General features: G+C 42.5%; 1 protein-coding gene across 1 annotated transcript; it reads right to left on the reverse strand.

Annotated features, from left to right (window-relative positions):
- Positions 1-7,388: 7,388 nt before the first annotated feature.
- Positions 7,389-13,052, reverse strand: LOC311253873 (uncharacterized protein). The gene is made up of 2 exons (XM_084384340.1): positions 8,779-13,052; positions 7,389-8,689 (listed from the first exon to the last, which is right to left on the reverse strand). Exon 1 carries the CDS (start codon positions 13,025-13,027, stop codon positions 9,443-9,445), a length of 3,585 nt encoding a protein of 1,194 aa, XP_084240466.1. The 5' UTR covers positions 13,028-13,052; the 3' UTR covers positions 7,389-8,689; positions 8,779-9,442.
- Positions 13,053-13,803: the final 751 nt, after the last annotated feature.

A 13,803-nucleotide genomic window follows, 5' to 3' on the forward strand; every position in this document is an offset into this window, starting at 1 on the left:
TATGGGAAATTTTTCGCAGTTTTTCGCGTCTTACGACGCGAAAAATTAATATTCTGGAGAACTAAATGATAGCATATTTCTCCAGATCGAGCCGCACGTTTTGATATATTTTTTGTTTGTGTGCGCTCAAAGCTGCGGGGCAAGTTACGAACCGAAGCGCAGAGGGGAAAACCCATTATAAAATATGCGGAAGAAGAATAATAACTAGAAAAATTGTATTTCCTGCGAAAATACAGTGTGAATGCTGATTGCTGAAGTGATTTTGCAAAATCTGCTGAATGTGCTGGAAAACACTTGCCTAATGCATAAAAAATGCATGAAACTATGAGAATGAATGGTCAAGAACTTGCAGAAAAAGCTGATTTTTTCAAAAGTTGAAAAGGCAGAAAGGCTGAAAAGTAATAGGTTGAAAGAGCTTAAAAAGCTGAACATTTTGATAGTTGAACAGTTTCTCTAGCTGTACATGAAGCTGAATATTTTGATAGTTGAACAGTTTCTCTAGCTGTACATGAAGCTGAATATTTGAAAAAGCTGAAAAGTACAAGGCTGAAAGAGCTTAAAAAGCTGAACAGTTTGATAGTTGAACGGTTTCTATAGCTGAATATGAAGCTGAATACTTGAAAAAGCTGAAATACAGAAAGCTGAATATTTAAAAAAGCGGAATACTTGAAAAAGCTGAAAAGGCAGAAAGGCTGAAAAGTAATAGGTTGAAAAAGCTTAAAAAGCTGAACAGTTTGATAGTTGAACGGTTTCTATAGCTGAACATGAAGCTGAATACTTGAAAAAGCTGTAGAGGCAGAAAGCTGAATATTTGAGAGCTTAAAAAGTTGAAAAGCTGAAAAGTACAAGGTTGAAAGAGCTTAAAAAGCTTAAGATTTTGATAGTTGAATGGTTTCTATGGCTGAACATAAAGCTGAATATTTGAAAAAGCTGAAAAGGTTGAAAAGCTGAACAGTTTGACAGCCAAACAGTTTCTGTAGCAGCACATATGCTGGAGCAGTAGCAGAATGAAATTTGAAAATGTCCCCATAAGAATGAATGGGAAAACACCTCCCAAACAGCTGCAGGTTTAGAAAAAAGTGTAATGGTTATGGCCAAAATATGTATACAGTGAGTAACAGGAGACATTGCTGAACCATGTGATGTATTTTTTATTTCTGTAGAGTGAAAAATGAGGGCACAAGAGCGAGAGACAAAACCGGTACCGTCTGCTCCACTCCAGAAATTTAGGCTCAAAGTTAACATTGCGGCTTATGGGGGAGTTGCTGGAGTGCTTGTCGCTCAAGGGCTTCTACAACCAAAAGTTTAAGTCCTACATCTGAAATAAGAACATCATCTGAAAGCCAACAAGATTTCCTACATTTCTATGTATATATTGTCTATGTGAAGTAAAAGCTGTGGGACCCAAATCAAGCTGAAGACAATTTTTTCTCAAGTCTTTCCAGCTGCTCTCCACTCTAGCGGTGATGTTCCGCACTCTAGCTCACGCAATACATACCCATTATAAACCCAGAAGAGGAGCTAAAAATCCTTAAAACTAAAACTGTGATCATTTCAAAACCGTAAAAGATTTTCAAAAACTGAAAAACAAGTTCAATAGTTCAAGGTCTTGTGAATAGTTTAAAGTTGGAATGGTGTCTCTAGCTCAAAGTATGAGGGAGCAGAAGAGGTTGAAAGTGGATGAGTTTTGAGGAGGATTTGAGGATTTTCCCATTTGTTTCCATGTTAAATTTGTTTTTGAAAAAGCTGAATATTTGAAAAAGTTGAAAAGCTAAAAAGCTGAAAAGCACAAGGCTGAAAGAGCTTAAAAAGCTGAACATTTTGATAGTTGAACGGTTTCTATAGCTGAACGTACGCTGAAGTAGTAGTAGAATGAAATTTGAAAAAATCCTCATAAGGATGAATGGGAAAAAATTTTGGTTTTAGTTTTGAAAAAGCTGAATATTTGAAAAAGTTGAAAAGCTGAAAAGCTGAAAAGCACAAGGCTGAAAGAGCATAAAGAGCTGAACATTTTGATAGTTGAACGGTTTCTATAGCTGAACGTATGCTGAAGTAGTAGCAGAGCGAAATTTGAAAAAATCCCCATAAGGATGAATGGGGAACATTTGGCAGAAAAAGCTGAATATTTCCAAAAGTATGAAAGATAGAAAAAAGAAAAATGGAAGCAAGACTGTCCTTAAAAAGCTGAACATTTTGATAGTTGAATGGTTTCTGTAGCACAAAATTTGTAGGAGTAGTAGCGAGCCAAAAAACGTACGGAAGAAGAATAAAAAGTTTAATAAATTCCAGAAGAACAATAGTGTGAATGCTTTGAAGCATTCACACTAATAAAAAGAGGCCCGGGGAAGAACAATAGTGGGCTGTGCTCCGCACAGCCCACTATGTACACCTCTGTACAGAGGTGTACATAGTGGGCTTTGCGGGGCACAACCCACTAACTAGACAATTTCCCGTTGGGAAATCGCGAGAGTGGGCTGTGCTCTGTGCAAATTCGCACCCCACGTACGTTGAGAACTTTCATATTTACATTATATTATATCTAGGTTGAAAGAGCTTAAAAAGCCGAACATTTTGATAGTTGAACGCTTTCTGTAGCTGAACGTATGATGAAGCAGTCGCAGGATGAAATTTGAAAATGTCCCCATAAGGAGTGTGTGTGTCTGTCTGTGTGCGTGTGTGTGTGTGTGTCTCTGTCTATCTGTCTGTCTCTGTGTGTGTGTGTCCGTGTGTGTCTGTCTGTGTGTCTGTGTGTCTCTCTCTCTGTCTCTCTCTCTGTGTGTGTGGGGGAGACTCAGTGATGTTCTGCACTCTAGCTCACGCAATACACACCCATTATAAAGTCCTGAGTTTTTCCAAAATCACTCACCATCATTAGAGGGTCAGGGTTCAGAAACGAAACATCGTAGAAAAAAAGTTCAAATGCAACTCAAATAGAAAAGACCCGTGCCTACATTTTAAAGTTTGAATGGTGTTTCTAGGTGAAAGTAGGCCAGAGCAGGAGATGTTTGAAAAAGAGGCAGATTTGCGAGTTCTTTTGACCTCATCCCATTCATTCTGATGGGAAACAGTTTTTCGCGTCTTACGACGCGAAAAATTAATATTCTGGAAAACTGAATAATAGCATACCAAGTCAGAGCGAGCCGCACGTTTTGATATATTTTTTGTGTGTGTGCGCTCAACGGTGAGGGACGAGTTAAGTGCCGAAATCAGGCAAAGGGGTGTAGTAATACAAACACTAGACAATTTCCCGTTGGGAAATCGCGAGAGTGGGCTGTGCTCCGTGCAAATTCGCACCCCACGTACGTTGAGAACTTTCATATCTACCTTTTAAGTAGTTTAGGCTGAAAGAGCTCAAAAAGCCGAACATTTTGATAGTTGAACGGTTTCTGTAGCTGAACGTATGCCGAAGCAGTAGCAGGATGAAATTTGAACATGTCCCCATAAGGATGAATGGGAAAACACCTCCCAAACTCCTGCAGTTTGAGAAAAAAGTCTAATGGTTATTGCCAAAATATGTATACAGTGAGTAACAGGAGACATTGCTGAACCATGTGATGTCTTTTTTATTACTGTAGAGTGAAAAATGAGGGAGCCAGAGCGAGAGACAAAACAGGTACTCTCTGCTCCACTCCAGAAATTTAGGCTCAAAGTTAACACTGCGGCTTATGGGAGAGACAGACAGACAGACAGACAGACAGACAGATAGAGACACACACACACACACAGACATACAGATATACAGACACACAGATGCACACGCACACAGAGAGAGAGACAGGTAGACAGACAGACAGACACACACACACAAGCAGTAGCAGGATGAAATTTGAAAATGTCCCCATAAGGAGTGTGTGTGTGTCTCTCTGTGTGTGTCTGTGTGTGTGCCTGTGTCTGTCTGTCGTGTGTCTGTCTATCTGTATGTCTGTCTGTATGAGTGTGTGTCTGTGTATGTCTGTCTGTCTGTCTCTCTGTCTCTGTGTGTGCGTGTGCATCTCTGTGTCTGTATGTCTGTGTGTGTCTGTCTGTCTGTGTGTGCGTGTGTGTGTGTGTGTGTCTGTCTCTGTCTATCTGTCTGTCTCTGTGTGTGTGTCCCTGTCTATCTGTCTGTCTCTGTGTGTGTGTCCGTGTGTGTCTGTCTGTGTGTCTCTCTCTCTGTCTCTCTCTCTGTGTGTGTGGGGGAGACTCAGTGATGTTCTGCATTCTAGCTCACGCAATACACACCCATTATAAAGTCCTGAGTTTTTCCAAAATCACTCACGATCGTTAGAGGGTCAGGGTTCAAAAACGAAACATCGTAGAAAAAAAGTTCAAATGCAACTCAAATAGACAAGACCCGTGCCTACATTTTAAAGTTTGAATGGTGTTTCTAGGTGAAAGTAGGCCAGAGCAGGAGATGTTTGAAAAAGAGGCAGATTTGCGAGTTCTTTTGACCTCATCCCATTCATTCTGATGGGAAACAGTTTTTCGCGTCTTACGACGCGAAAAATTAATATTCTGGAAAACTGAATAATAGCATACCGAGTCAGAGCGAGCCGCACGTTTTGATATATTTTTTGTGTGTGTGCGCTCAACGGTGAGGGACGAGTTAAGTGCCGAAATCAGGCAAGGGGGTGTAGTAATACAAACACTAGACAATTTCCCGTTGGGAAATCGCGAGAGTGGGCTGTGCTCTGTGCAAATTCGCACCCCACGTACGTTGAGAACTTTCATATTTACATTATATTATATCCAGGCTGAAAGAGCTTAAAAGGCCGAACATTTTGATAGTTGAACGGTTTCTGTAGCTGAACGTATGATGAAGCAGTCGCAGGATGAAATTTGAAAATGTCCCCATAAGGAGTGTGTGTGTCTGTCTGTGTGTGCATGTGTGTGTGTGTGTGTGTGTCTGTCTGTGTGTGCGTGTGTGTGTGTGTGTGTGTGTGTGTGTGTCTCTGTCTATCTGTCTGTCTCTGTGTGTGTGTGTCTGTCTGTGTGTCTGTCTGTGTGTCTCTCTCTCTGTCTCTCTCTCTGTGTGTGGGGGGGAGACTCAGTGATATTCTGCATTGTAGCTCACGCAATACACACCCATTATAAAGTCCTGAGTTTTTCCAAAATCACTCACGATCGTTAGAGGGTCAGGGTTCAAAAACGAAACATCGTAGGAAAAAAGTTCAAATACAACTCAAATAGACAAGACCCGTGCCTACATTTTAAAGTTTGAATGGTGTTTCTAGGTGAAAGTAGGCCAGAGCAGGAGATGTTTGAAAAAGAGGCAGATTTGCGAGTTCTTTTGACCTCATCCCATTCATTCTGATGGGAAACAGTTTTTCGCGTCTTACGACGCGAAAAATTAATATTCTGGAAAACTGAATAATAGCATACCGAGTCAGAGCGAGCCGCACGTTTTGATATATTTTTTGTGTGTGTGCGCTCAACGGTGAGGGACGAGTTAAGTGCCGAAATCAGGCAAGGGGGTGTAGTAATACAAACACTAGACAATTTCCCGTTGGGAAATCGCGAGAGTGGGCTGTGCTCTGTGCAAATTCGCACCCCACGTACGTTGAGAACTTTCATATTTACATTATATTACATCTAGGTTGAAAGAGCTTAAAAAGCCGAACATTTTGATAGTTGAACGGTTTCTGTAGCTGAACGTATGATGAAGCAGTCGCAGGATGAAATTTGAAAATGTCCCCATAAGGAGTGTGTGTGTCTGTCTGTGTGTGCGTGTGTGTGTGTGTGTCTCTGTCTATCTGTCTGTCTCTGTGTGTGTGTGTCCGTGTGTGTCTGTCTGTGTGTCTGTCTGTGTGTCTCTCTCTCTGTCTCTCTCTCTGTGTGTGTGGGGGAGACTCAGTGATGTTCTGCATTCTAGCTCACGCAATACACACCCATTATAAAGTCCTGAGTTTTTCCAAAATCACTCATGATCGTTAGAGGGTCAGGGTTCAAAAACGAAACATCGTAGGAAAAAAGTTCAAATACAACTCAAATAGATGAGACCCGTGCCTACATTTTAAAGTTTGAATGGTGTTTCTAGGTGGAAGTAGGCCAGAGCAGGAGATGTTTGAAAAAGACGCAGATTTGCAAGTTCTTTTGACCTCGTCCCATTCATTCTGATGGGAAACAGTTTTTCGCGTCTCACGACGCGAAAAATTAATATTCTGGAAAACTGAATAATAGCATACCGAGTCCGACCGAGGCGCACTTTTTGATATATTTTTTGTTTGTGTGCGCTCAACGGTGCGGGACGAGTTAAGTACCGAAATATGGCAAGGGGGTGTAGTAATACAAACACTAGACAATTTCCCGTTGGGAAATCGCGAGAGTGGGCTGTGCTCTGTGCAAATTCGCACCCCACGTACGTTGAGAACTTTCATATTTACATTATATTATACCTAGGCTGACAGAGCTTAAAAAGCCGAACATTTTGATAGTTGAACTGTTTCTGTAGCTGCATGTATGCCGAAGCAGTAGCAGGATGAAATTTGAAAATGTCCCCATAAGGATGAATGGGAAAACACCTCCCAAACTCCTGCAGTTTGAGAAAAAAGTGTAATAGTTATTGCTAAAACATGCAGACACTGAGTAACAGGAGACATTGCTGAACCATGTGATGTCTTTTTTATTTCTGTAGAGTGAAAAATGAGGGAGCCAGAGTGAGAGACAAAACAGGTACTGTCTGCTCTACTCCAGAAATGTAGACTCAAAGTAAACACTGCGGCTTATGGGGGAGATGCTGGAGTGCTTGTCGCTCGAGGGCTTCTACAGCCAAGTTCAAGTCCCACATCTGAAATAAGACCATCATCTGAAAGCCAACAAGATTTCCTACATTTCTATGTATATATTGTCTATGTGAAGTAAAAGCTGTGGGACCCAAGTTAAGCTGAAGAGTTTTTTCTCAAGTTTTTCCAGCTGCTCTCCACTCTAGCAGTGATGTTCTGCATTCTAGCTCACGCAATACACACCCATTATAAAGTCCTGAGTTTTTCCAAAATCACTCACCATCATTAGAGGGTCAGGGTTCAAAAACGAAACATCGTAGAAAAAAAGTTCAAATGCAACTCAAATAGACAAGACCCGTGCCTACATTTTAAAGTTTGAATGGTGTTTCTAGGTGAAAGTAGGCCAGAGCAGGAGATGTTTGAAAAAGAGGCAGATTTGCGAGTTCTTTTGACCTCATCCCATTCATTCTGATGGGAAACAGTTTTTCGCGTCTTACGACGCGAAAAATTAATATTCTGGAAAACTGAATAATAGCATACCGAGTCAGAGCGAGCCGCACGTTTTGATATATTTTTTGTGTGTGTGCGCTCAACGGTGAGGGACGAGTTAAGTGCCGAAATCAGGCAAGGGGGTGTAGTAATACAAACACTAGACAATTTCCCGTTGGGAAATCGCGAGAGTGGGCTGTGCTCTGTGCAAATTCGCACCCCACGTACGTTGAGAACTTTTAGATCTACCTTTTAAGTTTGAATAGTGTGTCTAGGTCAAACTATGCCAGAGAGGTCGATTTTTGAAAAACAGTTTCATTTTTTTCATTGTCAATGAGAAATGAGGATTGACAATGCTATGATACTATACTACACTACACTACAATGCAATGCTACAATGTATTCATTTCACCACCTACCATTCATTCTCAGCATCTTCATCTATGGTGTTTGTTACAAACTAAAGCTAAACATGGAACATAATTAATAATTCAACAGGCATACACCATCATTTTGTAACAGAGATAACGTTTATTTTTCTTAAAAACAAAAAACAAAACAAAACAAAAAAAGCAGGTGGCTTTCTTCCTGGAGTGAAAAAAAGTCAAAGTTGAAAAACTCTTACTTCCCTTATTGTTGCTGCAGTCCTCTGGAGGTCTTCTTCCCACCGTCTGTATAAATGTTGCCAGATTTAAAAGACATAAATTAGTTACAGGTTTCAAAAGAGTGAAGTGAAAGTTGAGAATTTAATGAAATCTTACTTCCCTTATTGTTGTTGCAGTCCTCTGGAGGTCTTCTTCCCACCGTCTGTATAAATGTTGCCAGATTTAAAAGACATAAATTAGTTACAGATTTCAAAGACTGAAGTGAAAGTTGAGAATTTAACGAAATTTTACTTCCCTTATTGTTGCTGCAGTCCTCTGGAGGTCTTCTTCCTGCCGTCTGTAAATGTCAGATTTCAAAGACAAATTGGTTACAGGTTTCAAAGACTGAAGTGAAAGTTGAGAATATAACAAAATTTTACTTCCCTTATTGTTGCTGCAGTCCTCTGGCGGTCTTCTTCCTGCTGTCTGTAAATGTCAGATTTAAAACACAAATTGGTTACAGGTTTCAAAGACTGAAGTGAAAGTTGAGAATATAACGAAATTTTACTTCCCTTATTGTTGCTGCAGTCCTCTGGCGGTCTTCTTCCTGCTGTCTGTAAATGTCAGATTTAAAACACAAATTGGTTACAGGTTTCAAAGACTGAAGCGAAAGTTGAGAATTTAACGAAATCTTACTTCCCTTATTGGTGCTGCAGTCTTCTGAAGGTCTTCTTCCTGCTGTCTGTATAATATGTTGTCAGATTTAAAAGACATAAATTGGTTACAAATTTCAAAGACTGAAGTGAAAGATGAGAATTTAACTAAATCTTACTTCCCTTATTTTCTCCTGGGTTGTTGTCGTCGCTGGAGAGAGATCTGCTGAAGTCCTCTGGGGGTCTTTCTCACTGGATCATCCTAGAAAGACAATGACATCATCATTGAGTTAAAATCACTCAATGCAAGTGAATCACTCAAAAAAAAAAAAAAAAAAAAAAGACACTTACCTTGTGATGGACCTGGTTTGACATGCAGCTTGGTCTGCATCTCAGCTGGATGTTCAGCTTCCTCCCTGCAACGATGAATAGTGACAACAACCCAGCAGAAAAAGAAAAAAAAAAAAAGGAAAAAAAAGAAAATACAGTAAAAAAAAAAAAAATACAATAAAAACACAATTACATTACATGATAGATGCATGATTAAAAATAAAATTAGATTACATGATACATGCATGATTAAAAATACAATTACATTACATGATACATGCATGATTAAAAATACATAATTACATGATAACTTTTGTGACCTCATGAGAAGAATTTGCTGACCCCATTCTAAAATGAACAAATACACAAATATATAAATAAAGACATTTACATTTCCACAAGATTAAACCATTTCCAGCCAAGACATGCCACTGTAACAACATACATGTGAAAAACAATTACATGACAAAATGCACAAAGACTAAACGAGTAAATCCTGAAATAAATTACAGCATGATTTAACAATGATAATTAGCTCAATAAATCACAAATCACTTGGCTCAATAAATCACAATGATAATTAGCTCAATAAATCAATTAGCTCAATAAATAACCAAATCACAGACTCCAGATACACTGTAAAACGTGGCACGACAGGTCTTGGACAGAACAGCTGGAGAGGCTATTAGTCAGTCAAAACACAATAAACTGGACTGTGGTAACTGTAATACGTTTGGAGAACACCTGATTGAAGACATTTATCGGGATGTGAAATATAAATGTGGTCAATCAGTGTGTTCTTTTCGGTTGTCGAATTTGCTACTAATTGAGTGTACCCTCTGGACTGAAACAAATCTCGGATACTCTTTGTCCCTTTTGAAAGGAGGTCCTCGTTAAAATCGCCACAAACAACGATGGGCTGCTGACCTGACATTTCCAATGAGTCCAAGAGCTTTTCCAAGTTTGGGAGAAAGATTCCCAGTTGAAAACTTGGCGGTTTGTACACAGTCGCTATTAGCGCTTTGACCGGAGCCTCAATTTTGACGACAACAAACTCCAAATCAGTGACGTTTTGCATGTACCTGCGAGGCTCTGCTTGAACAGTGTCTCTACAGTACATCGCAACTCCACCTCCCTCTTTTTTGGCCATGTTCACACAGGTGTTGTAAGACAGCCGCCTGCTACGCGTGAACACGGCGTACCCCTCCAATTGAAAATTGTCAGCTACAGAGGAGCCCGACAAGTGTGTCTCTGTTAGGCAAAGCACATCTGCTTGTCGGAGCTCGTGATGCGATTTCAGGTCCACCATGTGACATGGCAGACCCTGCGTGTTGTGGTGGACGATTGTCAAAACCTTTGGAGTTTGTTTTACAGATTTCAACAGCGTCAACAATGGTCGACAGCTTTGGAAAGATGCTTGAGGCATACTTTCCAGAGCCGTCTTGATCTTGGGGTCAGCGTAAATTTTTTTCTCATCAAAGTCAAGGATGGTGAGACCTTGAAGCGACGTTGTGCGGCTGAGAGCGACGTAGGCCATACCGGGCTCAAAAACACGCTTCAGACACACAACGGCCGACGGCATGGTCATTCCTTGAACTTTGTGGGTCGTACACGCGAAAGCTAATTTGAGGGGGAACTGGCGACGAACAACCCCCTTTCTATTACTTAGGTGCTCCTCAGATCTTTCTATGTACACCGAGTTATCTGAGGGACCTAACATTTTTTTGCGGAATCTCTGTCCTGCTGTAGGATTGTCCAGCAGGAGTCCAATCATCTTCACGCCTTGTGGTTCTTCGAATACAATGTTCGAAATGGTTCCAAATGTACCGTTCACGAGGCCGTCCTCCACATCTAAATTTCGGATCAACATAACGCGTACTCCTTGAGCAGCCATTATGTTGTCGGGCAAGTCTCGCCTGTGTCCTTTAATTTGCCCAGACACAAACGTCATGCAGCCAGTTCTGGGGTCTTTTCGAAAATCACGAGCTGCAATGGCAGTCGCGTTCTCGTAGGAGGCGTTTACGATGTCGGCGTTGTGACGGTCTACTTCTTTGTTTGTGGCGTAGATGTGTAGACCCTGTGCCGTGCAATGCTGACTATCAGCCACCGCCTGTGTAAGCAAGAGCCTGTCTTCATCTAACAAAGGATCTTGCTTTTGCTTCACCCTGAGACGGTTCAAGAGTTCAGCAAAAGCTCGATCGTCTTTCTGTCGCATGATCTCTGTCAGGGTGACCATTTTGAAGTGATCCTTCCAGAGATCAAACTCGGTCTCCTCGTACACACACAGCGGCTTGGCTTTACCAAGCGGCGGCAGTTGATAAAAGTCACCTACGGCCAGGACAGACATGCCTCCGAACGGCTTCCGATTACCCCTGATCTGCTGAAATCGCCAATGCACGTAGGCAAATAGCTCTTTAGAGACCATGGATATCTCGTCGATGATGAGAATCTCAGCGTTCGCCAGCGTTGCTCTGACCTCGTCCAGTGCATTTCCGAGACCTTGATAAGGTGGCTTCAAGGACCTTGGCAATTTAAGAATAGAGTGCAACGTGTTGCCTGATATGTTAAATGCCGCTGTACCCGTGAATGCGGTCAGCAGCACTGCCGGTTGGGACATGTCTGCGTCGTCCCGAAATCTCGGGAGCTCACGCAGAACTCTCGTTGCCTCGTGGTGAATGCACTTGATCACATGCGATTTGCCACATCCAGCCCCTCCCGATAGGAAGTAATAAAACGGTTCTGGATTGTGGCCCCAGACTAGGTCAAAGCACCACTGTCGAACGCTGTAGAAAACGGAAGCCTGAGTTTCGTTCAGACTTTGGTACATTTTCCTAACAAAGTCTGGACTCAACTCTGGAGCATCTATTCTAGGCATAGAGCTCCCCTTATCCTTTCTAGTGCCAAATTCCGGGACGTCTTCGCCGTTTTCGTCCTGATCGCGAGGTTCAAGTTCCGCCATGCACTCCAGCCTGTCTACTTCGACTTCGGGCGCAAAAGAGTTCCACGCATTCACGAGAGGACCGCACACCTCAAGCTGTTCAAACGCAGCGTCCATGCTTTTCCCCTGGCCCTCGTAGCGTTTTTTGTTGCGCCCCACAATTTGCTCTACTGTCATCCCCCACTTCTCGCCACACTTGTAAAACTGTTCGTAAGTGGGGTACGCGTTATCTGTCAGATCGGCGTCGGATCGATGTGGCAGATAAAGTTTCAGCAGTCGTCTGTAAAACTTTTCTGGATTTTTTTCCTCAGAGAAGCGCGTGAATCTAATGATCGCCGGTTTTCCCACGGTTCTCTTTTGGATATATCCCTGATCGTTTAACAGCGAAATGGCGTTCGGACTTTCCTTTTGATGGCCGTAGAGTACCCTGTACTCTGACACAAACTCGGCCAGGCACATGCCTTCAAACTCTCGATCGCGAGGTCTGTTGATGTATTTCTCAGGCAACCCCGACATCCATACGTCCTCCGATTGCGGGTCCATTTTTTCCAGTCTACCCATGGGGTGACTCATTCTCACGCCGTCCTCGTCGGTCCGAATGAAGGCCACGGATCGGGAGCACTTCTTGAGGCGTAAGCTGCAGGTACGGGCTACGGCCTCTTGAGCGCTGACCTCTCTGTGTTTAGAGTAGGCCTGCATAATTTGTTTCATTTCGTCGCGCTCGTTAACGTCAGATTGCTTAACATCTTTGATGACGTTCTTAAGGAATTCCGTCATCTCGTGCTCCGGTTTTGTTACGTACGACATCATGTACATGATGCAGCTATAATCGTCTATGACGTACTGGATGTCCATATTTGCGTTCCACGCCCTAAGCAAATCGGGATTGTAGGCATTAACCCAACAATCATTTGGATGGCGCCTCAGCATCACGACGTGACTGTTTGCCAGGCACTCTGCGGCGTCGACGTATTCTTCGTGAGTCAAGTTGCACCGGCAAAGCAAGTCTGTCAAACTGCTGAACGAAGCGGCCGGATCCATAAGCAGATCTCTAAGTGGTTGGAGCGTTTGTTTAGCCAATTTTTGTTGGTCTGCGAGGGCCTTTTTCTGCTCCGCTATTTCTGCTTCGAAGTCTGCATCATCTTGATCTTCTTTTTGGTGGCAATTAATAGTGGGGGGCCTGGTGATGAACGTTTTATCCATCGGTAGTTTTGGAAAGCCGAACCTGCAGGCTACATTACCCTTCTTACAGGACTTTGAATGTTTCCTGCTGTGCACCTGAACCTCTGACACTGTTTTGTGGAGTTCCGGATCTGCGTCAGGGTCGGGCATTTTGCAACTAATATAACGATCTATAAATTCCCTGATCTCTCTATCGGAGGCGTCTTCGAATTTAGGCGAATCTTTTATCCAAATAAGCATGTGGATGTGCGGGCTTCCCCTGGCTTGGAACTCGACGCGATAAAAATAATCATCTACTTCCCCGAGCGGTTGTGCGGGAGAGAGGATGAGGTTTGTCATGAGAGCTTCGACTCTCTTTTCAAACATGCGCATTACTGTGACGGGGTTACTTCTCAGAATGTCGCATTTTGTTTTCCAATCCAAATCTGAAAACGGTTGTTGTTGTTCACCCTGCTGAGCTTTGATGGCCTCTATGAACTCAGGCCATCTCATCTCAGCAGCAGAGAACGTCGCAAAAAATGTCGGTTTTCCAATTTGACGAACCATCGCGTGCACGTCTTTGAGGGTTTTGTTCCAATAGGCTGGAGTGCCTCTGAGAGGTTGCATGAACCTAGTCGCGTCTTGGTTCATAATTAGCCGTTCTACTTCGTCCTTATCCTGGAGCATGACATTGTTGATCCTACGGCCGTCTCTGGTTTTGGACTTTCCTTTGCGCATTTGTATAGACATGCTACTGGTCGCGAGGTGAGTCTCCGTAACAAACTGCGCAAAGAAAAGATAACTCTGGTCACTTGCAAAACGCGTATCTGCAGCAAAGAGCCTACAATTAAAGTAAAGGCTCGGGGACAGGGAGACGCTTCTATCTTCGTCCAACGTGTTCTCTCCTGTCGGAAATTGCACAGGAAAAGCCATGGCCTCTAATTTGG

The sequence above is a fragment of the Pagrus pagrus genome (genome assembly GCF_965226575.1).
Source record: "Pagrus pagrus genome assembly, contig: HAP1_SCAFFOLD_59, whole genome shotgun sequence".
Taxonomy (NCBI): Eukaryota; Metazoa; Chordata; class Actinopteri; order Spariformes; family Sparidae; genus Pagrus; species Pagrus pagrus.

Bases quoted from the DNA above. Each gene is read 5' to 3' on its own strand.
- LOC311253873 (XM_084384340.1), bottom strand. From the start codon at position 13,027: ATGCCCGACCCTGACGCAGATCCGGAACTCCACAAAACAGTGTCAGAG.